Source organism: Zeus faber (genome assembly GCF_960531495.2).
Source record: "Zeus faber genome assembly, chromosome: 1".
Taxonomy (NCBI): Eukaryota; Metazoa; Chordata; class Actinopteri; order Zeiformes; family Zeidae; genus Zeus; species Zeus faber.
In genome coordinates, this window is record NC_137193.1 from 4,509,394 (window position 1) to 4,536,929 (window position 27,536).

The window sequence follows — 27,536 nt, forward strand, 5'->3', positions numbered from 1 at the left end:
AACCCATTGTCTTCTGTGTCTCTGTGCCGGAGGGCCCTGGAAACGCCACTTGGGTGCCGTGTGGCAGGCAGAACTGCCACAGTGACCATGTAGTAAAAAATGGATCATCCCGTTCTTTTGGGCTTTCTAATGAACGAGAAACCAGCGGTGGATCTGACACAATTACAAGATTGGCAACGAAACTATGGTGAACATTTGTTCTCGCCTGTTTCTAAATATTCTCAGCAGGTGATAGATCTTCTTCCCTCCCCATCTTAGAAACCTATGCACACCTTACAACATGGTGACGACTGCCGGCTTGGAGTCTGAAGCCAACAGAGGGAGAACCACGCTACGGACCGCCGACACAGGTCCTCCTGGTGATCCCGACTGCCGTCGAGGTCAAAAGCCAACTGCAATGGATTCAGGCGACCAGAATCAAGGTGGCACCACCAACAATGGCACTGAGTAGCTCGATGGAAACACAACCAAAATGTAAAGCATGAAAATAGTGGATGGCGTAAGTCTGACTGTTGAATACAAGTCCTAAGAAGCAACCTTACATCCGACATCCTCAGTCAAACCTGTAATCAGGCCTTACCATATCTACATTGGTAAGATGAGAAACCTTTTTTTAGTTTCCAGTTTCGTTTTTTTAGTTATAGTTTTCTACATAAGATGACCCAATATGTAATTTATTCCATCATTTCAGTTAGTCAAGAGAATGGAGAAGACATTCCGGAGATACATGCCACTTTGTTTCACGTGCCCAAACTTTAACAAGAAATACCTTTTCCAAGTGCCTATTGACTTATCGACCAGTCCTTACAGGCTATGAGCCACAGTTAATGCCTCCTCTGTTTGTCATGTTTGTGTAAATGGGTGACCACAGGAATCCCAGGAAGGTCAGCACATAGGTTTTTTACATCCCACTCAATGTCAATGTAGGAGATTACACCCAAATTTCAAGTTTGGGAACTGTCGACTCCAGGTATTTACTGGTGTTATATGGGTGAGCCTTCCCCTTGTTCTTCAGAGCAACTTGTGGTCTGTGTGTGTTAAATGACCTGGTGTATATTGTCCAGCCTGTTGGATTTCTTCCTACTCATGTAAGTGCAACACACTCTAAGAGGGATCTCTCAGATGTTAACGGTTGCATACATCTTAAGAATACAGAGTCAGTAGATATTGCCAACAATTAGTATGCATTATATACCTTTTTATATACATTTATTAGTCCCACAATGGGGAAATTTGCAATTTCTCGGCATTTCCCCATCTGAGTATCTGACGTATCTAGGAGCAGTGGGCTGCCATCTAGAGGCGCCTGGGGAGCAGTTAGGGGGTTAAGCATCTTGCTCAAGGACACATCAGCATGCTACCAGGAGGAGCTGGGAATCCTGAGCTACTGCCCCCCCAATTATGGAGTGATTATCAGATTTTTACACATGCTCAATGAGTTTTTAAGTCCATATTATCCTACTATGGCCAATCATTGGCATTGACATTATCTTATAGGCTCACTCACCATGATGTAGTTCTCGTGGCTAATGCTGTGCTCATGGGTTTCCAAACCCTTAGTTGTTAACTCTCCTTGATTTGTTGAATTTGTAATTGAAAATTGTGTAGCTTGGGATGCTGTAACGCCAGCTCAGGATGGGGCATGTGCTATTGTAGGAGAGAGATGCTGCACATATCTCCCATCAGAATCCGAAGGTACTAGTGACATAACTATTGCAATTGGAAAAATAAGAGAAATCCAGGAAGGGATTGTTAAAACCAACAGAGATACACAAGAAACGGGAGGTTACCAGCTTTTAGAGAGAAAAGGTTACAACACCTCCTCCATCTGACACAGAGACACTGAGGAACCAGACCCCAGCCCAAATCCAGGGTGGAGAGGTTCAGTGAATGTGGTGTGGAAGGTGTAGATGTGCCTTAGTGAGTCAGAGGAAACTGAGTTGAAGGACAGAGTTCCAGCAGACCAGTCCAGATACACCCCTACTCTGTGACGACCAGAGGACGGAAGGAGATTTATGTCTGTACTACTGTTATTGTACAAGGCATAGTAATGATCATTAGAACAAAACAGACTCCAGGACTTGTCATTCCATCCAAGACGGCAGTCACCGCCTCTTCCTCTCCTTCTGATTCCTCTGTAAGTCACCCCTATATAAACCAGTCCTTCCCACTCTGCCTCCCAGTAGCAGCGTCCAGTCAGACCTTCTCTACATAACACCTGTTCCATGTTATCAAATCTCTCTGGGTGATCAGGGCGTGGCTGCTCCTCTTCAACCTTCATCACCTTCCTGTTGTTGTCAGACAGACAGAGTCGTCTGTTTGCTGTGTTTGGGTCCAGTGTGAGTTTGACTCCATCTGGTGGAGAACAAGACACAATAAAGCAAGAGTTTATAATCTAACATCCCTGTTTGGTTCATATATTGTGGATTCATCAACAGACAGATTGTCCATTCATCAGCAGTGTGATGAAGACACATGATGTCCACCATCATCTTCATTCTCAGTAGGATGTGAATGGATGGACGTCCCGTACTGCTGTGTGGATGGACTTTCCATCTAAATAGTTGATAAATAGTAATGAATCAAACTAAACAGACACTTACACTTCCTCAGCCCTGGTTTCAGCCTCCACGCTCCACCGTGCTCCACCCTGGGAAGAACACAGTCAGAGCAGAACGTTCTCTGAGATCAGGGAAACACGGACATTAAGAAGCTTCCGTATCCATGGTTTCCCATCATGCATCGGTCATATGTGCTGTCTAACAACAAAGCACGTTCCCCAGCATCCCAGTATGATTGACCACATGGTTGTAGAGCGTCCTCCTTGTAGAAGAGCTTGTCAGGGAGTGTCAGCGTGTCTCTCCATACCTGAGAGTGTCCAGTCTCCAGCGTGGCTCCTCCAGGCCAGCAGAGAGCAGCCTCACTCCTGCCTCTCCTGGGTGGTTGTAGCTCAGGTCCAGCTCTCTCAGATGGGACGGGTTGGAGCTCAGGGCTGAGGCCAGAGAAGCCACGCCCTCCTGTGTGAGCAGACAGCCTGACAAGCTGCAAACATAACATGAAGCACCAGGTGTCAACATCAGGAAGATGGTTATTATGGCAACATACACTGAAACATCATACATTGAGATGGAATATGGATTTGAAATGATAGAACTAGTATGCCAGCGCCGTGGTAGCAGGATGTGAACACATGCAGGGAGGAGTTGTTCCCCCTTACAACGCTCATAATTAACAGATGGACCTCATTATTCAGAAATGACTGACCACTTGACCAATCAGTCAATAATACAAGTCAAGTAGTTTTATGGGAAATTTTAACATTTAAGATCATGCAGACACATAAATAGTACACATGTTCCAAAACACTTGAACATATTGTCAGAAGGACTTTCATGTAAATGCATCATTATTTTATGTGCATTCATCATCCCAGTTGGTTCCAGAGGTCTAAGAACACTGACCTGAGTGTCTCCAGAACACAGTGTGGACTCCCCAGTCCAGCAGAGAGCAGCTTCACTCCTGAATCCTGCAGATCATTGGTGCTCAGGTCCAGCTCCCTCAGACCGGAGGAGTCGGAGCTGAGAACTGAGGCCAGAGCTTCACAGCTTCTCTCTGACAGATTACAGCCTCTCAGCCTGCACACCAACATGCACACAGATAAATACATAGTTTGATATAAGATATACACAGATATTAACTAAAAATATCTCCTCAGATGTCAAAGAGCTCAGTTCATATACAGATGTTATCTGGGCACCTACAGAGATGTTTTGGAGGCTTTGACCACCGGCAGCAGCCTCAGAAGAGCCTCCTCTGAAGCAGAGTATTTCTTCAGGTCAAACACGTCCAGCTCCTCTTCTGATGACAGTAAGATGAAGACCAGAGCTGACCACTGAGCAGGGGAGAGGTTTACTTCAGAGAGACTTTCTGATCTCAGGTACTGTTGGATCTGCTCCACTAGAGAACGATCATTCATCTCATTCAGACAGTGGAACAGGTTGATGCTTTTCTCTGGAGAGAGATTCTCACTGAACTTCTCCTTGATGTAACGCACTGTTTCCTGATTGGTCACTGAGGTACTTCCTGTTTGTTCCAGCAGCCTTTTTAGGAGCAGCTGATTGGTCTCCAGTGAAAGGCCCAATAGGAAGCGAAGGAACAAGTCCAGATGTCCATTAGCACTCTGCAAGGCCTTGTCAACAGCACTCCGGTGGAGGGATTGTAAGTCAGGTTTCTTTTTAAAAAGCTGACATAACTTTGATGTTCGTTGTGGTTCTGACAGCAGATTGACACCAGTGCTGGTGAATGTCAGAAAGACATGAAGAGCAGCAAAAAACTCCTGAATGCTCAGATGGACAAAGCAGAAGACCTTGTCCTGGTAAAGCCCACACTCCTCTTTAAAGATCTGGGTGAACACTCCTGAGTACACTGAGGCTTCCTTGATATCAATGCCACACTCTGCCAGGTCCAAATCATAGAAGATCGGGTTGCCTTTCTGCAGCTGGTCAAAAGCCAGTTTTCCCAGAGATTGAATGATTTTCCTGCTCTCTTCATTCCAGTGTAGATCTGTCCCAGATCCCCCACGATACTTGACATTCCCCTGTATGGACTGAACCCGCAAGAAGTGGATGTACATCTCAGTCAGGGTCTTGGGCATCTCTCCTCTCTGGGCTGTTGTCAGGACGTGATCCAGAACTGTAGCAGTGATCCAACAGAAGACTGGGATGTGACACATGATGTGGAGGCTTCGTGATGTCTTGATGTGGGAGATGATGGTGTTGACCTGCTCCCCCTCTCTGTATCTCTTCCTGAAGTATTCCTCCTTCTGTGGGTCGCTGAAGCCTCTCACCTCTGTCACCATGTCCACACACTCAGGAGGGATCTGATTGGCTGCTGCAGGTCGTGTGGTTATCCAGATACGAGCGGAGGGAAGCAGGTTGCCCTTGATGAGGTTTGTCAGCAGAACGTCCACTGAGGTGGAGGCTGTGACATCAGTCCACATCTCATTGTTCTGGAAGTCCAGAGGAAGTCGATTCTCATCCAGACCGTCTAAGATGAACACAACTTGGAAGTTGTCGTAGCTGCAGATTCTTGCTTCTCTGGTTTCACTAAAGAAGTGATGAACAAGTTCCACCAAACTGAACTGTTTCCCTTTCAGCAAGTTCAGCTCTCTGAAGGTCAATGGAAATGTGAAGTGTATGTCCTGGTTGGCGTTGTCTTCAGCCCAGTCCAGAGTGAACTTGTGTGTTAACACTGTTTTACCAATGCCAGCCACACCCGTTGTCATCAGTGTTCTGATTGGTTGATCTTGCCCAGGTAAGGGTTTGAAGATGTCTTGACATCTGATTGGTGTTTCTTCTGTCGCTTGTTTCCCGGAAGCTGCTTGGATCAGTCTGACCTCATGTTCCTGGTTGACCTCTGTGCTCCCTCCCTTTGTGATGTAGAGCTCTGTGTAGATCTGGTTCAGAAGTGTTGGTTGTCCTGCTTTAGGGATTCCTTCAAACAAACACTGGAACTTCTCCTTCAGATGAGACTTCAGTTGATGTCGGCTCACCTCAGCAAGAGTTACTGAATGAACAAACAACAGAGGACATCAATGAGTAACTGTTAAGGTCAGTGAGAGTAATGTCAATAAGCTTCTATCTCCATGTTTCTATTTATCTCATCACTACTGGTTGAACAATCAGACTGACAGTGTGTGGAGTCCATTGTGGAACTGGTGTGTAGGGAAGCTTATAGAATATCTCCCCCAATGCTTCCTACCTTCTAGATGGTCTCCTAACTACTTGACAGTCTCCTAGGACCTACACTGTCTCATGGACTGTCCCCGACCTCCAGAGCTCCTGGACCAGGGGTTGGCAAATAACGGCCCACGGGCCAAATCCAGCCCCCAGGCCAGTATAGCTTGGCCGCCCAAATAAATTTAGAAATGTTTTTTTTTAACAAATTTAAATGTTCTATCATTTAAACATGTACTGTAGACTGATCTAACAATATAAAAATAAAAAAGTGTTGGTAATTAGGCAAGTTATGTAACCAACAGCCATACCTGAGCATGTGATGGGCTTAATTTGACAAGGAAATTTACAATGTCATGGATGTGGTGGTGCTTAAACACTTTTAGGCCTAATAATAAACTCACAGTAGCAATGGAATAACAAAACCACTTCAGTTTTGTTCATTTTGATTAAACAACCTATCTTTAATTCAAATTATTAATTCAAGCTATTATGGACAGCAACATTTTCACCAGAAGGCAAGCAGTGCCTTAAACATGGGAGCTTTTCTGTGTATTGGTGTGAAAAGTAGCTCTCCGTGTATTGGTGTGGAAAAGTCGTTTTCTGTGTACTGGTGTGGAAAAGTAGTTTCCCGTGTACTGGTGTGGAAAAGTAGTTTTCCATGAATTAGTTTGAAATGTAGCTTTCCGTGTACTGGTCTGGAAAAGTAGTTTTCAGTATATAGGTGTGAAAAGTAGTTTTCTGTGTACTGGTGTGAAAAGTAGTTTTCCATGTATTGGTGTGAAAAGTAGTTTTCAGTATATTGGTGTGAAAAGTAGCTCTCCGTGTACTGGTGTGAAAAGGAGCTTTCGTGTACTGGTGTGGACAAATAAGAGCTTCTTGAGAGCACGGACGTCAACTTGCTTGTGTCCGTTGTGTTGCTCTCCGTGTCTCCACTGGGGGGATAAGAGCTTTTTCTCCAGCTTCAGGAACAGCGTCTGTACAGTGTTCGGTCTGCATATTATGAAGAAGCTCAACACGCTGCACGCTCCTCATGTTCTTCTGTGGGGTTTGATATCAAGTTCTATGACATATTATCTCCCCCTGCTGTCTTGGCATGCTTATGTCAGCATATTATATCGTTTTTGTGTTCTCGTGTCGATGGAGAGATTTTCTACAACACCGTAGGTTGTGGACAGAATTGGTTTTGTTTTTTTAAACGGAGGGGGGGGGGGGGGAGTGCTTTTTCCCAACTATCCATTTAGGTGTGGACAAGGCCCAACCCCTGGGCCACAACCCAAGTGTCACGTTATTTTGTCGATTGGTAAGTTCACACCAGGTCCAGGTCCGTCTTCATTCTGTCTACGAAGCGCTACTGAGAGCAGCACTCTCCTGACTTTCTACTCAAACTCCAAATTGTGGAATGTATCAACCGTCAATGGGTTAAAGTGAATTTTTGCTTTCGTTTTCAACCCTTGGCTTTTCATTTTATTCGCATTTGGAGTATGTTTGTTTATGACCGTAGTCAGATTAGTTGGTTAGATGAGCGTTCGTTGTTTATATCAGAACCAGAATCAGAATCGCTTTATTTGCCAAATGTACTATGTGCACAGGAAGTTGACTTGGTGATACAGCGCAGTATATTTCTATGCTATAAATGTATATTTCACATTTATGGAGATTCCCACGGAGCTAGACGGCCACTAGGACACCGAGACATACCTGAAAATAAAATAACGCAAATACAACTGAAATATAATGGTGAATCCAGAACAGCCTCCCAGGTATGAAGTTAACTATAAAGGCTGTTCCGGGGCGTTATATCAGTTTTCCTTCTGAAATGGTATTATTTTATTTACATAACTGAGTTTTCATTTGTTGTGGGGAAAATTTATTGGTTTGTTAATTTAACTCAGTTATGCATAACAGGCTCAGTAATTCAATATTTTCACTCCATACATCTTTTGAATGGACCAGGATGGGAATCTATGCTGCAGTTTACGCGTGCAGCCCAGAAAAATAGAGCCAAGGCGTAAAAATGCGAAGGGTTTGGGAGCCTCGCATCACGGTGCTTTCACGGCGCTGATGTGACGCGCTTGGGGTGACCCAGGGGTGAGGCCAACTAACTCTGGGACGTCGACCCACCAATCAGCACCGCAGAAAAAAAAAACTGGGTTGTCGCAAAAATAAATAGCCGGCCTCTGTTCTAGACCGTCTTTTAATTCCTATAGTGTTCCCTAAACTCTCTCCTAGCTCCTAGATTGTCTCCTAGCTCCTAGATTGTTTCCTAGCTCCTAGATTGTCTCCTAGCTCCTATGTCTGGGCTTCTAGGTGTAGAGAGTTGCTTGAGGTCTCATTTTATTGTTAGAAGGTAACAAAGCAGAGAACCAGAGTGGAATGTTCCTTTAAATGTGTGAATCAGAGTCTCTTACTGCTCTGCAGAGAGTCAGCCACATCCTTCTGCTTCATCCTCCTCAGGAAGTGCAGTGTGATCTTCACAACTCCCTCTCTGGCGCTCCTCCTCCGCTCCTCTTCCTCACCATCCACCTCACCCTCCTCTTCCTCCCTCTTCCTCTCTGAGCATCGTGGATCATCTGGACTCAGGAGCTTGCGGAGCCTCTTCAGCTCCTCCTTCACAAAGGTGACCACGTTGTCCTCCAGCAGCTGGAACAGAAAAACATCATTAGAACTTGACATCCCACTGGTGTGAAGAGGGAGGCCTGGAGAGCACCAGCACCACAACACACACTGCTTCCCTTCATCTACACACCAGGAACATGGAGTCCAGATCTGTTTGATGCTGCTGTCCAGACGGAGCACTGGTGACCTCTAACCTCTGCTGGTGTCTGTGGTGAACACACACACACACACACACACACACACACACACACACACACAGTTAGAGGTGATGTCTTTTCGAAAAAACACGCTCTTGGATGTGAGGATCTGACCCAAAATCAACAGAGTTTGAAGGTTTTGATGAGATTTGCCTGGGACTGACACACAGAGCGGTCGGCCACGGTCAACCTGTCTGGAGGTGAAGACAGTTTTAGACAGAGTGATGAGCATGAAGCTGGAAATTGAATGTGTGATGACGAATGTTGTCAACACATATGCCCAAAGGCAAGTTGGGAGTGAGATGGAAGAGAAAGAAGAATTCTAGTGAGTTAGATGTAGTGGTGGAGAGCATCCCCCAGGCAGAGAGAGTGGTGATTGGAGTGGACTATAATAGGCATGTTGGCGAAGGAAACAGAGTTGATGAGCAGGTGATGGGTAGATATAGTATTAAGGAGAGGAATGCGGAAGGACAGATGGTGCTGGATTTTGCGAAAGGGATGGAAATGGCTGTGGTGAATATACTGTATATTTTAAGAATAGGGAGGAACGAAGGGTGACGTATGAGAGCTGAGGAAGGTGCACACAGGTGGACCATCTTATGCAGGACGTGCAACCTGAAAGAGATTGGAAACTGTAAGGTGGTGGCACGGGAGAACGAAGACAGGCAGCATCGGATGCTGATGTGTTGGATTACTTTGGCGTTCGAGATGAGGAAGAGAGCGAAGGTAGAGCCAAGGATTAAATGGTGGAAGTTGAAGAAGGAAGACTATTGTGTGGGGTCAGGGAGGAGTTAAGACAGGCGCTGGGTGGGAGGGAAGAGTTGCCAGATGGCTGAGAAAATACTGCAGAAGTGGTGAGGGAAAGAGCTGGGGAGGCACTTGGTGTGTCATCTGGACAGAGGATCCTTCCTCCTTGTCTCAGACAAGAAGACTTGGTGGTGGAATGGGGAAGTACAGGAAAGTATATGGAGGAAGAGGTTGGAGAAGGAGAACTGGGACGATCAGCGAGATGACAAAAGTAGACAAGAGTACAAGGAGATGCGGTGTAAGGCGAAGAGAGACGTGGCGAAGGCTAAGAAATAGGCACATGGCGAGTTGTATGAGAGGCTGGATACTAACGAAGGAGAAAAGGACCTATACTGGTTGGCTAGACAGAGGGACTGAGCTGGGAAGGATGTACAGCAGGTTAGGGTGATGAAGGATAGAGATGGAAATGTGCTGACAAGCGAGGACAGTGTGTTGAGAAGGTGGAAGGAGTACATTGAGGGGCTGATGAAGAAAATGAGAGGGAGAAGGTTGGATGATGTGGGGATAGTGAATGCTGGTGTCCAGATGACATATCTGTGGAGGCATGGAGATGTTTAGGAGAGATGGCAGTGGTGTTTTGAACTAAAGTGTTTAACACAATCTTGGAAAGTGAGAGGATGCCTGAAGAGTGGAGAAGAAGTGTACTGACACTGATGTTCATCAATAAGGGCCATGTGCAGAGCTCTAGAAACTACAGAGGTTTAGTTGATCAGCCACAGCATGAAGCTCTGGGAAAGGGTAGTGGAGGCTAGGTTAAGAGGAGAGGTGATGTTCAGGGAGCAGCAGTATTGTTTCATGCCAGGAAAGAGTACTACAGATGTGATTATTGCTTTGACAATGTTGATGGAGAAGTATAGAGGAGGTCAGAAGGAGTTGCACTGTGTCTTAGTGGATTTAGAGAAAGCGTATGACAGGCTGCCGAGAGAGAAGCTTTGGTATTGTATGAGGAAGTCGGGGTGGCAGAGAAGTATGTGAGAGTGGTGCAGGATATGTGTGACGGCAGTGTGACCATGGTGAGGTGTGCCGTAGGAGCGACGGATGGGTTCAAGGTGGAGGTGAGATTATATCAAGGTTCGGCCCTGAGCCCTTTCTGGTTTGGAATGGTGATGGACAAGATCAGGCAGGAGTCTCCGTGGAGAATGATGTTCGCAGATGACATTGTGATCTGTAGTGAGATTTGGGAGCAGGTTGAGGCAAGAGAGGGGAGAGGCGAGATTGAGATGGTTTGGACATGTATGGAGGAGAGATGCTGGGTATATTGGGAGAAGGATGCTCAACATGGAGCTGGCAGGCAAGAGGAAAAGAGGAAGGCCAAAGAGGAGCTTTATGGATGTGGTGAGAGAGGACATGCAGGTGGTCAGCACGACAGAAGAGGATGCAGTGATCCCTAACGGGAGCAGCCGAAACAAGAAGACTAAGAATATAGAATATATTAAGATAGATACAATAGATACATAGATAGACAGATAGATAGATAGATAGAAATCAACATTTAAACAAAAAAGCAATTTGTCATAAAATATAAAATACATTAATAAATACAAATAAAAATAAAATTTATGGTAAACAAGCAAGTGACCGGATTGGTCATTTTAAAATGAATGACCAAATGTCCCACAATGCATCAGCAATGTGTTTGCAGCAGCCAGTGCGCTACGCCTTCTTTTAAAATTGTAGTAGTCATTTCTATATTGTCTACCTACCTACACGGATATACAATATTTCGAAAACTGCCAACAAAACCCCTTCCTGTCGCTGACGGTGTGCTTTGACTCAATTTTGTCAATGCCCTGCCTACATAACTTCCTCGACCCGGCCGGTCAGAAACTCACGCCCCGATCAACAGTGCGACTGCGGTGCTGACGGCCGTGTGGGAAGTCTCCCGTTTCTCCTGACGGCCGGTCGGACGCTGGTTCTGACCGATTCATTTCTTCCTGACTTGTTCCCTCTGCTCAGTAGAGTCTGATAAAAACCATCTCCTCTGTTTCCATCATCTGTTTGAAACTCTTACCTCTTCGCACTGGAAGGGCGGCCATCTTTGAAGCTAATAGGATGACCCATAGACCAGTCACTCTTGATGGAGACACAGCTGGGTTCAGGACAGTCTGCTCTCTCCTGATGGAATCTACCAAATAAACAATAAGCATCATCTAGACGTTACGACTTGAGGATGTTTAACTGTTGTATTTGATCATCTACTTGATAAATCCTCACCTCTGCTCCATAGACTGATCTCCATCTTTAAAATCTAAAGGTGGAGCCATAGAGCGGTCACTCTTGAAGGAGACCCCACTGGGGGCAGGACCTTCTGGACTCTCCTGCTGCTCCGGGCTTCAACACAACACACACAGAGCTTTTCCTCAGACTCATGAAGGTGTAGTGACATCACTGCTGAGCTCTGAGATGGACGCTCAGTCCCAGACGCTCAGAGATCCTCATCTTACCTCTTAGCTTTGCTCGGGTCGCCATGTTCCCCAGACAGAGTTGTTTTAGAGGCGGGACGCCCCTCCTCTCTCTCCTCACACACATTCATGGTTGACCGCAGACCTTGACATAAAGACACCAACATACTGTCCTAACTGCTGACACAGTGATGTTCAACATGTGTTTAAGTCTTGTTTTTTACCTGCTTATTCCAGTTGGAGGTGGCAGGGGGCTGCTGGCTTCCTCACTTCACTGTGAGCAGGAAACTGAATGAACTCACTCACTGTGTTTGGTTCCAACAGGCTTGTGACACCTTTTAACAACTTCATTTACAGTGTAATAAAGAAACACCCAGTATCATAGAAGTGCACTTTGAACTATATTTCCTGCTCTGTCAGAGACAAAGGTGCTTTCTGACTCTGTTTGGCATCACTCTGTGTTCTGGTCAATTATCTGGACAGATAAGCAGACCAAATTACATTCCCACTGCTGTTTCAACATGTTCAGTGCTGTTTTCAACTTTATATCATCAGCCAAATATCTGCTGTGAGAGAGTAGACGCCGAATAATACAGGGTTAAGGGTTAAATATATCACCTTTCATGTCCTCAGTCAAATGGAACGTGGAAGTAATAATGTTCAGTGCAAACAGAGAATGTTAATAATTAACTGCTTAACCTTTAACTGACAATAAGAATTTTTACAGATTAATCCTATCAATTAAACAGTTCAAAAATAAAAAAAGTACATTTAAAAGTTTGTTGTATAGTAAAAGAAAAATATGGAGGGACAGTCCATTAAACAACAGGGGGATTTATTTTGTGTGTGTCCGATTATTATAAAATATTTCCGGGACTGTACCCAACTCAGAATTTTGTCAGTCTAATCAGATTTGGCTGTTCAATGCCAATATTAATAAGCTCCCATGTCAACAACTTAGAACACACTGTTTTTACTTGTTTTATTTGGAGGATTTTGAAAATCTGTTGAAGTCAGCGATTATTTTCCAGATACTGAAAAATGTATCAGATCTGTTAAAGCCTGCAGAAAGAAGTTAGTTGTGATTTGCTGGATGAAATTAAAAGGTATCGCTGAAGAAAACATGTCAAGATTCAAGATTCAAGATTTTTATTTGTCACATACATATACATACTTCCATACATATATGCAGTGAAATGTAATGCAACGCACCCGGTGATAGCACACAATATGTCCTAGGAAAAAATAAAAAATAAAATAAAATAAAAAGTAGAAAATTCCTTTCTAATAGACCGACTAACTGACTCCTAAAACATAATACAGTAAGTGGAATACTTATAGAATAAGATAAAAATATAAAGAATAAAATACAATAAAAATAAATTTAAATAAAATGGAATAGGTTGAAGGAATATGCCTATGTATATACAGATATGTGCATTTGAAGTGGCATGTGAATTAAAGTGGCATGTGAATGTGAATAGAGTGAGGTAGTGTTTTGGATAATACAGCACAGTATACAACAGTACGGCGCAGCAATACGGCATCGCGAACAACCCTGAACAGGGATACAGTATGCGGTACAGTATGCTACATACAGTACAGTAGGTAGTGGAGCCTAGTGCATGGCTGGTGAGGTCAGCGTTGACAGTTCTGATGGTGTGCGGGAAAAAACTCCGTCTCAGTCTCTCTGTTCTCGCTGTGTGACTGCGGAGGCGCTTGCCTGACGCAGCAGCTGAAACAGTCCGTTGTTGGGGTGATGAGGATCCTTCATGATCCTACGGGCTCTGCTACTACACCTCCTGGTGTATAACTCCTGCAAGGGGGGGAGGGTAGTTCCAGTGGTACGTTCAGCTGAACGCACCACCCTCTGCAGGGCCCGCCTGTCCTGGGCAGTACAGTTCCCAAAGCAGGCAGTGATGTTGCCTGTCAGGATGCTCTCCACTGCTCCAGAGTAGAAGGACTTGAGGATCCTCACCGAGACCCGGAATTTCCTCAGCTGCCTGAGGTGGTAGAGACGCTGCCTCGCCTTTCTCACCAGAGTGTCTGTGTGAACAGTCCATGTTAAGTCCTCTGTGATGTGGACTCCCAGATATCTGAAGCTGCTCACCCTATCGACAGAAGTCCCATTAATCCACAAGGGCGCGTGCGTCCTCGATTGTGATCCACGCCTAAAGTCCACAATCAGCTCCTTAGTTTTGCTGACGTTCAGGTGTAGGCTGTTGTCCTGGCACCAGAGTGACAGGTCAGCCACCTCCTCGCGGTAGACCTTCTCATCGCAGTCGGTGATCAGGCCCACGACCACGGTGTCGTCAGCAAACCTGATGATGGTGTTGGAGCTGGACCTGGCCACACAGTCATGTGTGTACAGGGAGTACAGTAGGGGGCTGAGGACGCAGCCCTGGGGGGATCCTGTGTTCAGGGTGAGGGAGCTTGACATGTACTTCCCCACCTTGACCACCTGGGGGCGGCCTGTGAGGAAGTCCAGGATCCAGGTGCACAGCGGACCATTCAATCCGAGCTCCATCAGCTTGAAAGCCAGTCTGGTGGGAACTATGGTGTTGAAAGCTGAACTATAATCGATGAACAGCATTCTCACATAGGCCCCCTTCTGGCCATCCAGGTGCGTGAGCGTGGTGTGCAGTACCTGGGAGACCGCGTCATCCGTGGATCTGTTCTGCCAGTACGCGAACTGCAACGGGTCCAAGGTGCGGGGGAGGGAGGCGCAGATGTAATCCTTAATCAGCCTCTCGAAACACTTCATGACCACCGAGGTGAGGGCCATCGGACGGTAGTCATTCAGGCAGGTTGGAGAGGCGATCTTCGGGACAGGAACGACGGTGGACCTCTTGAAGCAGGATGGGACCACTGATTCAGCCAGGGAGATGTTGAATATTGTGGTGAACACCGGAGCTAGCTGGTTAGCACAGGTCTTCAGTACTCGCCCAGATATGCCGTCTGGGCCCGCAGCTTTCCTGGTGTTCACCCGCATCAAAGCCCTCCTGACCTCGTGCACGGACACTGAGAGTGCGCGCTCGTCCCCAGCGGTGTAACTCCAATTAGCCGGCGAGCTGGTGGTGCTGCTGCCAGACTCGAACCGCGCATAAAAGGAGTTCAGTTGGTTGGCCAGGGAGGCGTCCACACTCGTGGCTGGGGAGGAGCTGCTCTTGTAGTTTGTTATTGTTCGCAGCCCCTCCCACAAGCGTCTTGTGTCCCCCTGCTCCATCTGCAGCTCCACGGTGTCTCTGTACGTCCGTTTGGCGTCCCTCACCGCCCTCCGCAGATTGTATGACGCCGCTTTGTAATTGTCCATGTTACCAGATACAAGACCGTCGTTGTAAGCGGCCGTGCGCGCATTCAGAGCGCAGCGGATGGATTTATTAACCCATGGTTTCTGGTTTGGAAATATCTGAACTTTCACCGTGGGAACGATTTCATCCGCTAGCGTAGCCACAAAACTCACTACAGCCTCCGTAAACTCGCTGACGTCACTTGAACTTGTTTGGAACATGTCCCAGTCTACGTCAGTCAGAGCGTCCTGAAGCGCAGCCTCTGATTGGTCCGTCCACCGCTTCACCTCCCTCGTCATCACCAGATCCCGCGCGATCAGAGGCCTGTAAACAGGAAGCAGCGAGATCGCGGCGTGATCTGATTTCCCGAAAGCAGGGAGCGAGACGGGCTTGTATCCGTTCTTGTAAGGAGTGTAACAATGGTCCAGAGTTCTGTCTCCCCTGGTGCCACACGTGATGTGTTGGTGGAAATTCGGCAGAACTTTTTTCAGGTTGGCCCTTTTAAAGTCCCCAGTCACCACCACAGCCGCGTCGGGATGTCTGTTCTGAAATCCGCACAACACATCGTACAGAACCGACAGAGCTGCGTCGGTGTCCGCTTGCGGTGGGTTATAAACGGCTGTAATGATGACCGTGCTGAATTCCCGGGGGAGATAAAATGGACGGCATAGTATGGTCAGCTGTTCCAGGTTCGGCGAGCAGGAGTGGGAGAGGAATCTGGTGTTGTTGGCGTTACACCAGCGGTTGTTTACCATTAGGCAGACGCCTCCACCTTTGGATTTCCCCGACTCTCCCGTTCTGTCGCCGCGGAACACGGACGTATGGCTTCATCCGGCACCAGTGGGTTCAGCCATGTTTCCGTCAGGCAGAGGACGCAACAGTTCCTCGTGTCTCGCTGGAATTGAATCCTTGCTCGAAGTTCATCCATCTTGTTCTCCAGGGACTGGACGTTAGCAAGAAGGATGCTTGGCAGAGGTGGACGGTAAGGTTGCGTCCTCATTCTGACCCGAATGTCGCCTCGTTTACCTCGGTGCTTCCTCCGTGGGCCCGCTCGTGGAACAGCGACTCCATTTTTGTTGTAGTTGTTGTTGCGAGTGTTCCCGCGTAGGATTTCCGCAGGCCACTCTGCTCCCACGGATAAAAAGCCCCAAAGTTGTTCGTTTAGGGAAATTTTTATATCCATGAGTGCATCGCGGTCGTATGAGTTAATTGTTGATGTTTTTCTGGCGAACATTGTGATAAATAAAGGAAAAAAATACTAAAGAGTAAGAAAGTAACCGGAGCGCCGGCGCAGGCGACCGCTAGGGGCGGCGCCACTATCGCCATGTCACCACTATAAGAAAGGCATGTGTGTCAGAGAAAGGGAAGACTGGTAAAAGGAAAAAAAAACAAATAAGAGACAGAATGTTTGAGTTTCACTGGGTGTTTCTTCTCTTCTTTTCCTTCTGTCCTTGTTTCCCATCTTCATGCACAGTTTGAGGTTTGGGACTCTCAACGAACGTCAATGGTGGAAGGGACAGACACAAGAGGGCTGCAGTGTCTGAATTATGCAGTCAGACACTGACAGCAAATGAAGTAGACTGGGGTTTGTGGTGGAAGGGGACATTCTCCCTTAGCCATGGGACCAAGTTTAGTGCAGGGACCGCCATGCTGTTCTCTCCTGGGTTAGATGTCTCCAGGCAGCAGGGAGTCAGTGGAAGGCAGGCTACACATGGTGAGGACTGAGATCAATAAAGTCATTTTTTTGTTTCGTGAATATTTATGCTCCTAAACTGGGCTCAGAGAGACTACAAGTATAAAAGACACAAAAAGAAGCATTCCGACAAGGATTGTTTTTTTAATGGGAGGGACTGAAATAGCACCATTGATTTGACCTCAGACAGGACCAGTGAAGAGCCACGTCTGCAGTCATCTGTCTTTTTATCTAAATTATTAACCCACTTGGATGTTATCGATGCACGGAGGGTAAACAGTTCATTCATGAGACAATACACATGGGTCAGAGTTTTAGCAGAAAGGGTCAGTGCAGCCAGATTAGACAGAATTAATATTTCACAGCAGTTCTGCTCCAGAATACCTAAGAGTTTATTCACCCGGTAGGATTTTCAGACAATCATCTGGTCACCGTAGAATTACATCTCTCATCGAGCACAAAGTCCAATTCATTCCGGCATTTTAACACAAAGTTGCAACAGGACTAGGTATTCTGTGATCATTTTAAATTGTTCTGGCAGGTTTGGAAAGAGGATTTTATTTTGTTAAGCCAATGGTGGGAGCTAGGTCAGACCCATGATTGTGTCTTCTGCCAGCAGTATACTGCTCACTCCACTGCTCACTGTCTGAGAGGGAGCACATGACCTGTCTTCACCTGCCAGATGGGACTGTAACCACCAACCCAGCTCAGATGAGGAAGAACGCAGTTCATTTCTACACTGCTTTCTACGGGGCGGAGGAGTGCATGAGGAATGTGCTGCAGAGCTGCTTCAAGGCCTCAGCTGACCCGGAAAGAGGGTCTGGCCATGGATGATCCCATCACCATGGAGGAGCTAACACCAAGGAAATTGCCAGGCATAGATGGATTACCTGTAGACTTTCAGCATTTCTGGAGCTGTTTGAAATCTGGCCTGTTGGATGTGCTGCTGCAATGTTAGGAGATGGGTTCATTGCCCACATCCTGTCTGTGTGCAGCCCTCCTTCAATGCCAAAGAAGGGAGATTTGGCGCTCCTTAAGAACTGGCGACCAGTGGCCCTGCTATGTGCAGACTACGTTGCTGTCTAAGGTACTGGCCAACAGACTTAAAGACTACTTGGGGATTCTAATTAACGGACGAACCATACTGCATCCCGGATAGAATAATTATGGACAATTTAATTTTAATTTGAGATTAAAAAAAAAATTGTAATGAATAAAAAAAGATGATGTTAGTGTTTTATCCTTGGATCAAGTCTTTAGATCATGTTGACCACAGTTTCTTGTTTTCAACCTGAAGGGCTTTCGGATTTGGAGAGGGTTTCTTGTCTTGGGTAGGGTAACTGTATAATGGGGCATCAAGCAGGGTAAATGTGGGAGGAGGGTTGAGCTGCCCAATTCCTCTCAAAAGAGGAATAAGGAAGCCCGATATCAGGACAACTTTGCTGCTTGGCAATAGAACCCTTTTTAAATAGACTGAGGAATAAGAGGATGGGGGTCTCCCTACCCTGATGAACACAGAGCCCACATTTGGTCGTGTCAGCGTCTGCTGATGATGCAGCTCCCAGTCTGCCAGGAGGTCTCATGTGGGGGAGGGAAGGGTCGTAAGTCCTTGGTGTGTTTTTAGGAAGTTAAGCATTTTAAATGAAGAACTTGGAGGGTGCAGCAGAGAAGGTGTGTGCATGATTGTCTAAATGGAAATGGTTTCTACCCCAGTTGTCATATAGGGGGAGAGACCTGGTTGCCAAAACTTGGTTGCCTCGATTTTGTGGCACAAATTGATAGTACTACCTCCATCTAGCGGCCGAAGCGAGGACATTCAGCGGACGATTGTTGACTTTTTCTGGTCTGGGCAGCACTGGATCAAGGCATCTGCTCTGTATCTGCCAGTGGAAGAAAGGAGACAAGGCCTCATGGACGGTCCATCCGGGGTGTTGGCTTTCAGGCTGCAGGCAGCACGAAAGCTGCTTTACACCCCAGGACTAAGCTGGCAGGATACAGCTTGTCTTTTATAGAGGAAAGCTGGACCTTTTGGTCTAGATAAACATTTGTTCCTGCTGCAACCTCAAGAGGTGGACTTCACAGGATTAACACCCTTTCATCTTTCTGTCTTGATGGTCTGACAGGTCTTTAAGAGGCATGGAGACCCTGTTGTTACACCAGGAAAGTGGCTGCTTGAAGAACCGTTGTTTTTCAACATGTTCATTATATCTCAGACTTTGTCTTCTGCCAGCCTGAGGTCAAGCCTGCTACAGGCTGGTTGTTTCAAGCTTGGACATTTGATTTGTTGTATGCCCAGCATGCTGACAGCACAGATAAAAAAAATAAAAAAAACATTTGGAGAAAACACCAGTAGAGTAGCTGACAAAAACAACTGGCATCAGGTCCTCAAGACTGCTGGAGAGGGTTGTGGGGTAGACATGTGCTTCTCTGCCAGGGCCCCTCAGTCTCAGGCAGAAGAAAATAAAGGATGGAGGTAGAGATATAGATTAAAAGAAAGAATAGGCAGAAAGGGGAGGAAAAAGAAGAGAAAGAATGGAGAGGAAGGAAAAACCTTGTCTGATAGATCACTGTGGCAAACAAAGGGGTGTGGTCAAGCACCGGCTGCGGACGACAGCCTTGTTCCCTTTTCCCGCAGCCACCAAGCTGCCTCGAATCGGCCCAATCAAGGCAGGGAGTTTTCTTAATGTGTTGTCTGTCTTACAGAGGAGATTGGCGCATGGGCTCGTGAGCAGACCAGGAGCGGAACGCTATTCCTGCTGCGCCCGAGAGGACTATTACCAACCATTTTATAAATAGATCCTCAGATATATGAAACATAATTGTGGCCTGCGTGCCAAACACTAAAATTGACAATAAAACTCAAGCCATGTTGTGTTAGGCCCACGGCCTCCCAGCGCCACTAGAGGCCGCCCTTGCCCCATCTGCAGCTCCCTACTCAAGCCCGATTGCACACACCTGGGATCAATTACCTGCACAGTATTTAGTCCAAGCTTCCTAGTCATTCCTTGCCAGACCGTCAACTAGCTTTCCCCGAGTTGTATCGCTACTGGCTCCCTTCCAAGTTCCTAGCTCCTAGTGCTTATTTCTAGTTCCTAGTTCATGTCTCGTCTCGTCTTCCCCTTACCTGCTTGTCTCCTCTCGTCGACCCAGTATGTCTCTCCAAATCCAGCCAGCCTGGTTTACCTGCCTGTCTCCGCTCGTCGACCAAGGCTGCCCGTCCTTCTCCATCCAGCCTGGTTCCCAGTCTCCCCACCCAGATCCTGGACCCCATCTCCTGGTCATCACCATCCCTGGCCAGCCCTGCTCCATCCCTACCTGACCGGGTCCCCCCGGCCAGCTCCACCGTCCAGGCTAATAAACATCCTTTGCCTGCCTTCCGTCTCCCTGTGTCGTGCGTTTGGGTCGCTCCCAGTTCTGGTCGTGACATATTGGCGGACCACGGCCAGAAAAATTGCCTCCCTCCTGTATCTCAGCCAACATTGTGTCCGCAGCTGGCACTGGAAATGTTCAGTATACAGTTAGGTATAACAGTGTGTGCAATGTTCATGGGTAATAGTCCAGAAGAATGAGGAAGAAGCGTTCATGTAATGCATTGATGGTTGCAGCAGCGTACCAGGTGGTGATGGAGGAGGTGAGAATGGACTCAATGATGGAGGTGTAGAAGTGCACCATCATCGTCGCTGGCAGGTTAAACTTCCACAGAAACTCCACAGAGCCGACTGGAAACTGCGGAAGGTGATGGGGGTGAGTGGGGCCCTGTTCTAATAAACACCAAGTCGGACCGTCAGAAACGACGCATCATTGGTGATAAGTTAAACTAACAGCTTACAGAGTTTGGGACCAAACACTGTTTTGGGAATAAACACCTGGAGTAAAAGGTGGCTTCAGTGAGACTGAACTCATGCCAAGCGGACACACCCCCAGCATCTCAGAGCAGAGAGTACTGCCCCCCCCCTCCACTATTCTATAACCTAATTGTAGATATTTGGTAATTTTTTCTGAATCATTCAAATTTCGCTGGGTGGTTAATAACACAATTTTCAATGGTGTGACAAACTCAGAACACAATTAATTGGCAGCATATTAGGATACATACATACATAATGCATGACATCAGAATACATAAAAAAAGATTACAAAATCTCTTCAAAGGGGACGAGGGTTTCCATTTTGCATCTTAGACTGTTGTAAACTGCGACTCCTCCAGCTCTTAAATTAAGAGTAGGAAGCTTCTCAACTACCTTGTGCCCTACTCTGAAGTGGTATTGTTACTCGTAGTTAATATTTCAATGCCATTCCTAGGAGAAGTTCTCAGATGTTTGAGTACAGGCCCTGATCTACTGTGAAGGCCCAAGCACTTGAGAATTAACAGTTTGGATACAACAATGTCCCTTCATGTAAGACGAGGAAGCGATTTATCACCTGTGTGAATACGTTCATGTCTTTTGATATTACCACTTATTTTAAACATCTTCCCACACTGTTCACAGCCATGCGTTTTTTCCCCAGTATGAATACGCTGATGTACTTTGAGACAACCACTTGTAATAAACATCTTCCCACACTGCTCACAGTGGTACGGTTTATCACCTGTGTGAATACGTTGATGTGTCTTAAGTGTTTCTGATTGATTGATTCTCTTCCCACACTGGTCACAGTGGTACGGTTTCTCCCCAGTATGAATACGTTGATGTTTTTTGAGACAACCCAAGTTAAGGAAACTTTTGTCACACTGGTTCCAACAATGCCTTGGTGTGTCCTTGTTTTTCCCGGTGGTTCCAGAAGTTCCTATTGGCTGAGAGGCTGCAGAGGGGAGGAGACTCTCTGCTCTGATCTCTCCACTTCTCAGCTGTCTGACGTAAAGCTCGCTGTGACTCCTCTTAATGTGCTTAGGACAGGAAAACCCACGAGGCTTTACTGCTGGAAAAACGAGAGAGAGAAAGACAAGAGAGCAGATTACAAAGGTAGGTAGGTAATTGCAGAAAGATGGCCGACTGCTCTTGTCCTGCTGTACCACCGTGCTGTGCTGGTACACGTGATCCCGCTCTGTTTTGCCAACAGAGCCGAGCAAAAGTATCCGTGCTGATTTTTGCTCCTGGTTGGCCTAGTATCAAGTGACCAAAGTGGGGCCTGTACACTAGGGATGCTCAGGGGAGAAGGTCCTCATATTACTCCCATCATCCAGCTCTAAATTGCTTGCGAACAAAGGGGGTGCACAAATCTACAACCTCCTAAAAGCCTGGAGGGAGGAGGTCCTGGTCTCTTGGTGACTTGAGATAGGTAGTTGAGAGAGATGAGTTGGGTCCGGAGATCCCAAATTCTAATATTCCAAAATCCGCCATCCCTGTGACAGACATCTGTCACCATGCCAGACAGCGGAGGTCGCTGCGGTGCAACAGCCAGCCCAAGACGGGCGTGGTCGGGAAGAGGGAGATGTGGTATCTGGGGTACCACTTGGGCCCGCGGCTGTGGCCTGTCCAAGGCCCAAGACAATGAAGCAGGTGGGGAGGTTATTTTGGCGAAGTCCAGCTTCTACAGACGGTGTGTAGGGGGAGTTGGCAGTTGGCCAGACGGCTCCTCGGGCAGTGGTGGTATGGGGGGGGTAGCGGGGGTGTGTGGTAGAGGTTGTGGCTTTTAATCTGCTGCAGGTGGGGGAGGGAGTGGCGGCTCAGCTGTGAGTAGTCAAACTGATTGACAGGGGATTTGAAAACTGTCATGTTGCTCATCTTTGTCTCTTCTGTCTCACAGCGAAGCTGGGTCCTGACATCCCAGATGACAAAACCAACACTACTGACAAGTAGCGTGAGGGATGGCAGTGGGCAAAGCGAGTGTCAACTATTTAATTTATTGAAAGAATTCTGTTTTTTGTACACAATAATACATGTACATTTGAATATAGTTACATTTTAATAGATATTTCTTATTTATTTTAACTTTGAATTTATGGTTTAATGGCCGACATATAAAACTATTACACTGATTTTTTTGCAATTGTATGCTCTTGAAAGTCATTATTTTCATATTGTCAGTATTTTGTCATATTGTCAAGAATAACGTTGCAGAAATACCCTGAAATATTGTGATATTATTTTCGGGCCATATCGCCCACCCCTAAACCACATATATAACCACAACATACACAACATGAATACATTCATATGGTAAAAGTTGTCTGATGTGGTGTTCAGTGTTTTGATGGACAGGGGGATAAAGGAGTGCTTATAGTGGTTAAGCTTACACTGGGGGACCCTGAAACATCTCCCTGACAGGAGGAGCTGGTACTCGGAGTGGAGGACAAGTGTAGGGTCTTGAATTATTTTCTGTGCCTGTTTGATAAAAACAGCCTGAAGGGTGGGATGTTGCCCGACTCCAATAATCTTCATGGCTCTCTGTGTGAGGAGTGTAACCAGGGTTTTTAGCTGGACAGACACTTAGGGGTTAAGTGTCTTGCTGAAGGACACTATAGCATGCTAGCAGGAGGAGCCAGCAATTGAATGGGCAACCTTCTGATAACTAGATGACTCACTCTTCCTACTGAGGCACTGCCCCAGTTGATCATCTCAGTGAATGCCCAGGTATCTGGAAGAGCTCACCTGTCATATCCACTGGTCATGGATTACCACTGGAGAGTGGTCAACAATGGAATTGCGGTCAAACACTATCTTGTGTTTTATTAACGTTGAGGGTGAGAAAGTGTTCACCACACCACTGAACTGAACCTCTCCAGGAACCATCACCTTACCGTGGTGGAGAGGTTTGTGTGTCCCCGTGACCCTTGGAGCTATGTTGTCTGGAGCCTTGTGCTCCTGGTCGGGTTTCCCATGGCAAACTGATCTCAGGCGAGGGGCCTGACGACGAATGGTTCAGAGCAGGCCAGCAGGCCCTAAAGGGGGCAGCCCCCCCAGCTGGCTATCTGGCAGTGGGCTAACAACCTACTCCAGAGAACCTCTCCTTGTTACGAAACTAATCAGAAATAGCCGGACTGCCCCTTGGTATCGACCCTTGCACGCCCCTGACTCACGAACAATCAATCTCCGACATCCCTTCCGTGTTGCCACATGGAATGTATAAACACTTCGACGCACAGGACACGCTACTCTTCTGTCTCGTGAACTGTCCCGTTACAACATCTCTATCGCGGGACTCTGCGAATCACGCTGGCGCGATAGCGGTGAGAAGAGAGAGGGAGACCACAGTTACATCATGAGCGGCAAAAATGATAACAGAGGGCTATATGGTGTCGCCCTAGTAATGCCATGCCATGCCAAGGAAATCCCTTATAGGATGGACCCCAGTCAGCGAACGGCTGCTAACCGCCCGTTTCCACCACCAACACGGCAAGTTAACAGTCATTGTTGCCTATGCACCAACAGAGGTCACAGACGACCAGGCAAAGAACACTTTCTTTGATCAACTACATCTGGCCATCCAGCCGATACCCCCTCATGACATCACTATTGTGCTAGAGGACTTCAACGCCACCATCTCCTCTGCTTCTCGGGACTCGCATACCAAAAACATCAACAACAATTATTCCTCCATATTCCATGTGATGTGAAGTCATAATGTGAAACCGTTTAGATAGTGTTCAACCTTTAAATCATACTACTTTTACACACAGATGGAGACCATTATTCAGGGGGCGTAGGGCTTCACATTTAATCCTATATCGCGGTGACAATAATGGCCTCCACAATTAATTGATCGTGGCCATAGGCGATTATATTTTTATTAAAATAAAAAAATGATATATATATATATATATATATATATATATATATATATATATATATATATACACACACACACACACATTTTTTTTTATTATTATTATTATTATTATTCAATTTGTGACAAGGAGGTTGGTGATGCAGATTATGAACAAGTAGCAATGCAAGATTGTCAAGTTTACCTGCAAATGCAGCCCGGTGCGAAAATCAAATGAAAAGAGACCCCAAACAGGCTCTCAGGGTGTAATTGTGCCCAACCCGACCTCAGAGGATAGGGTTGGGCAGCTCATATCCATGCTCATTGTCGGTGCCTCCAAGGTTTGACACATCACCCTGCCGGCAGCTAAAACCCTCTGCTACTTGGGTGCTCGCGTCCAGGATATAGACTCCAGAATCCAACAGCTGCTGGATCAAAATCTGTCTCCCTCCACTTTTCTCATCCACGTCGGAACCAATGATCTCAGGAACAAACAATATGAGACACTTAAAGAAGACTTTACGACGCTTATTGACAGTCTTCTACAGTCGGTTCATCGTCTCCGGCCTGCTGCCGTGTCCGAGCTTTGGAGACGTAAAATTCACGCATGTCCTCCAGCACCCTGTTGGCTAACAGCACCAGTGGCGGTAGTTAACTCGGGCCTCGACCGCTCTGGTATGGAAATCAGATTTTTCTTCTGCATGTTTGATTTGGCATGGTTTTTACGCCGGATGCCCTTCCTGATGCAACCCTCCCAATTCATCCGCGCTTGGGACTGGCACTGATGATTCACTAGGTTGTACACCCCAGTGGCTAGATTATCCCATTCTACATTTTACACGTCGGAAAACAGTGATTAACCTAATTTGTAATTAAAATCTGAAAGCAGACTAAAAGACAATTTTTAGATTAGTCTGTAAAGTCCCTGTGAAATGAATCTAGTGATTTGTTTGTAAACACATGATGCATGTTATAAAGTTATATCTGAAAACATGTTAAACAACTGAATGATGTAGGACTTAATTGTGAAGAACATTAAACTGTTCTCACCATTTTTGTGGTACGGATGTTTTTGGCGGGGCTAAATCACGACCCGATTTTCTTCCTCAAGTCCAGCCATCTTCTATATCATGTCTTTCCAGTGGTTGGTGCAGGCGAGCCAAGCAGCATTTGGTTCGGCCAGGTAATCAACGGTACATTTTGGAGCTTGACTCCATCTCATGATGTGTTCCATGGTTTGGGATTCCCCCCACACACATGCATCGAAAGTTGTTATTTTCCATTTTTTCATGGGGACCTTGGAGCGTCATTAGCCGAACTGCAGGCAGTTCAGTGTTTTCCAGACAGGCCAAGGTTGATGTTGGCCGGTAGTGAGGCATTCGTAAAATGCTTTTTTTTTTTTTGCTGTTCTGGGTCATGTTGATTCAAGATTCAAGATTTTTATTAGTCACATACATACATACATACATACATACATACATACATACATACATACATGTGGCAGTGCCTTCAGACGTTGCGCACTTTTTTAGCAGCAATAAAATTTCCAGTTTTACAATGTATAAAATAAAATAGTCTAAAAATATAACGAGAATAGAAATGTGGAAAAAAAGTTAGTGGTGAGATCAGCATTCAGTCCTGATGGCTTGCGGAAAGAAACTGCATCTCAGATTTCTCGGCGCATACCCACTGACTGCAGCAGCTGGAACAGTCCATTGTTCGGGTGGTGAGGATCCTTCCTGATGCTGCAGGTTCTGGTTCTGCACCTTGTGTTATACAAGCCCTGCAGGGGAGGGGAGTTGCCCCCATGGTCGGTTCAGCCAGACACAACACCCTCTGCAGAGCTCTCCTGTCCTGACTGGTGTTTCCAAACCAGGCGGTGATGTTGCCTGTCAGGATTCTCTCAACTACTCCAGAGTAGAAGGATTGAATGATCCTCAGGGAGGCTCTGAATTTCTTAAGCTGCCTAAGATGATAAAGGCACTGCCTTGCCTTCCTCACCAGAGTGTCAATGTGAGTTGTCCATGTCAAATCCTCCGTAATGTGACTGCCAGGTATTTGAAACTGCTCACCCTGTCCACAGTAATCCCATCAATCCATAGTGGCGTAAACAGCCTCGGTTGTGGTTCCCTCCTTAACTCCACAATCAGCTCCTTAGTCTTTGAGACGTTCATGAGGCAGTTCTCTTGACACCAAAGTGTCAGATCTGCCACCTCGTCCAGGTAGGCTTCCTCGTTATCTGAGATCAGGCCCACCATGACTGTGTCGTCCACAAACTTAATGATGGAGTTGGAGCTGGACCTGGCCACATAGTCAGTATTTAACACTGAGCAGTAATCAATGTACAGCATTCTCACATAGCCACCCTTCCGGCTGTCCAGGTGAGAGAGGGTGGTGTGCAGAACATGGGAGATTGCATAATCCGTGGATCGGTTTGAATGGTATGCGAACTGCAGCGGGTCCAAGGGAAGAGGAGCAGATATAGTCCTTATTCAGCCTCTCAAAGCACTTCATGACCACCGAGGTTAGAGCCACAGGTCGGGAGTCAATCAGGCAGGCTAGGGAGCCATTCTTGGGAAAAGGGACGATGGAGGATCTCTTAAAGCAGGTGGACTACAGATTCAGCCAGGGAGAGGTTGTAAATTGTGGTGAACACAGGAGCTAGCTGGTTAGCACAGGTCTTCAGTACCCTTCCAGATATGCCATCTCCGCCAGCAGCTTTCCTTGTGTTCACACGCAGCAGAGCACTCCTCACCTCATGTTCCATCACAGAGAGTGTGTGATCTGCCCCAGCTGAGGAACTCCCCTCAGCCGTGCTAGCCAGCACGCTGACAATGTTGTTGTAAGCTGGAGAGCTAGCGGTGCTGGTCTCGAACTGTGCATAGAAGTTCAGTGCTGGCGCCTCAGCTAGTGAGGCGCCAGCACTCCCCATAGAGGGGGGGCTGCTCCATAATAGTCTGTAGTTACCGCCATAGGCTCCTGGTGTTGTTCAGCTCCATCTGTCTCTGTATCCTGTCCACATGGTTCTTTGTAGCGGTTTTTGCCGCCTTCCGCAGGTTGTAGGACTCCGCTTTATGATCCTCCAT

At 46.6% G+C, this 27,536-nt stretch overlaps 1 protein-coding gene across 1 annotated transcript; it reads right to left on the minus strand.

Annotated features, from left to right (window-relative positions):
• Positions 1–1,810: 1,810 nt before the first annotated feature.
• On the minus strand, positions 1,811–27,536 carry LOC307228704 (uncharacterized protein; the record flags this gene model as incomplete). Its single annotated transcript, XM_079998466.1, has 13 exons — positions 1,811–2,355; positions 2,604–2,650; positions 2,869–3,042; positions 3,462–3,635; positions 3,762–5,565; positions 8,147–8,378; positions 8,485–8,560; positions 11,370–11,483; positions 11,573–11,689; positions 22,108–22,216; positions 22,280–22,430; positions 26,523–26,751; positions 27,418–27,536. 13 exons carry the CDS (start codon positions 27,534–27,536, stop codon positions 1,811–1,813), a joined length of 3,891 nt encoding a protein of 1,296 aa, XP_079854592.1.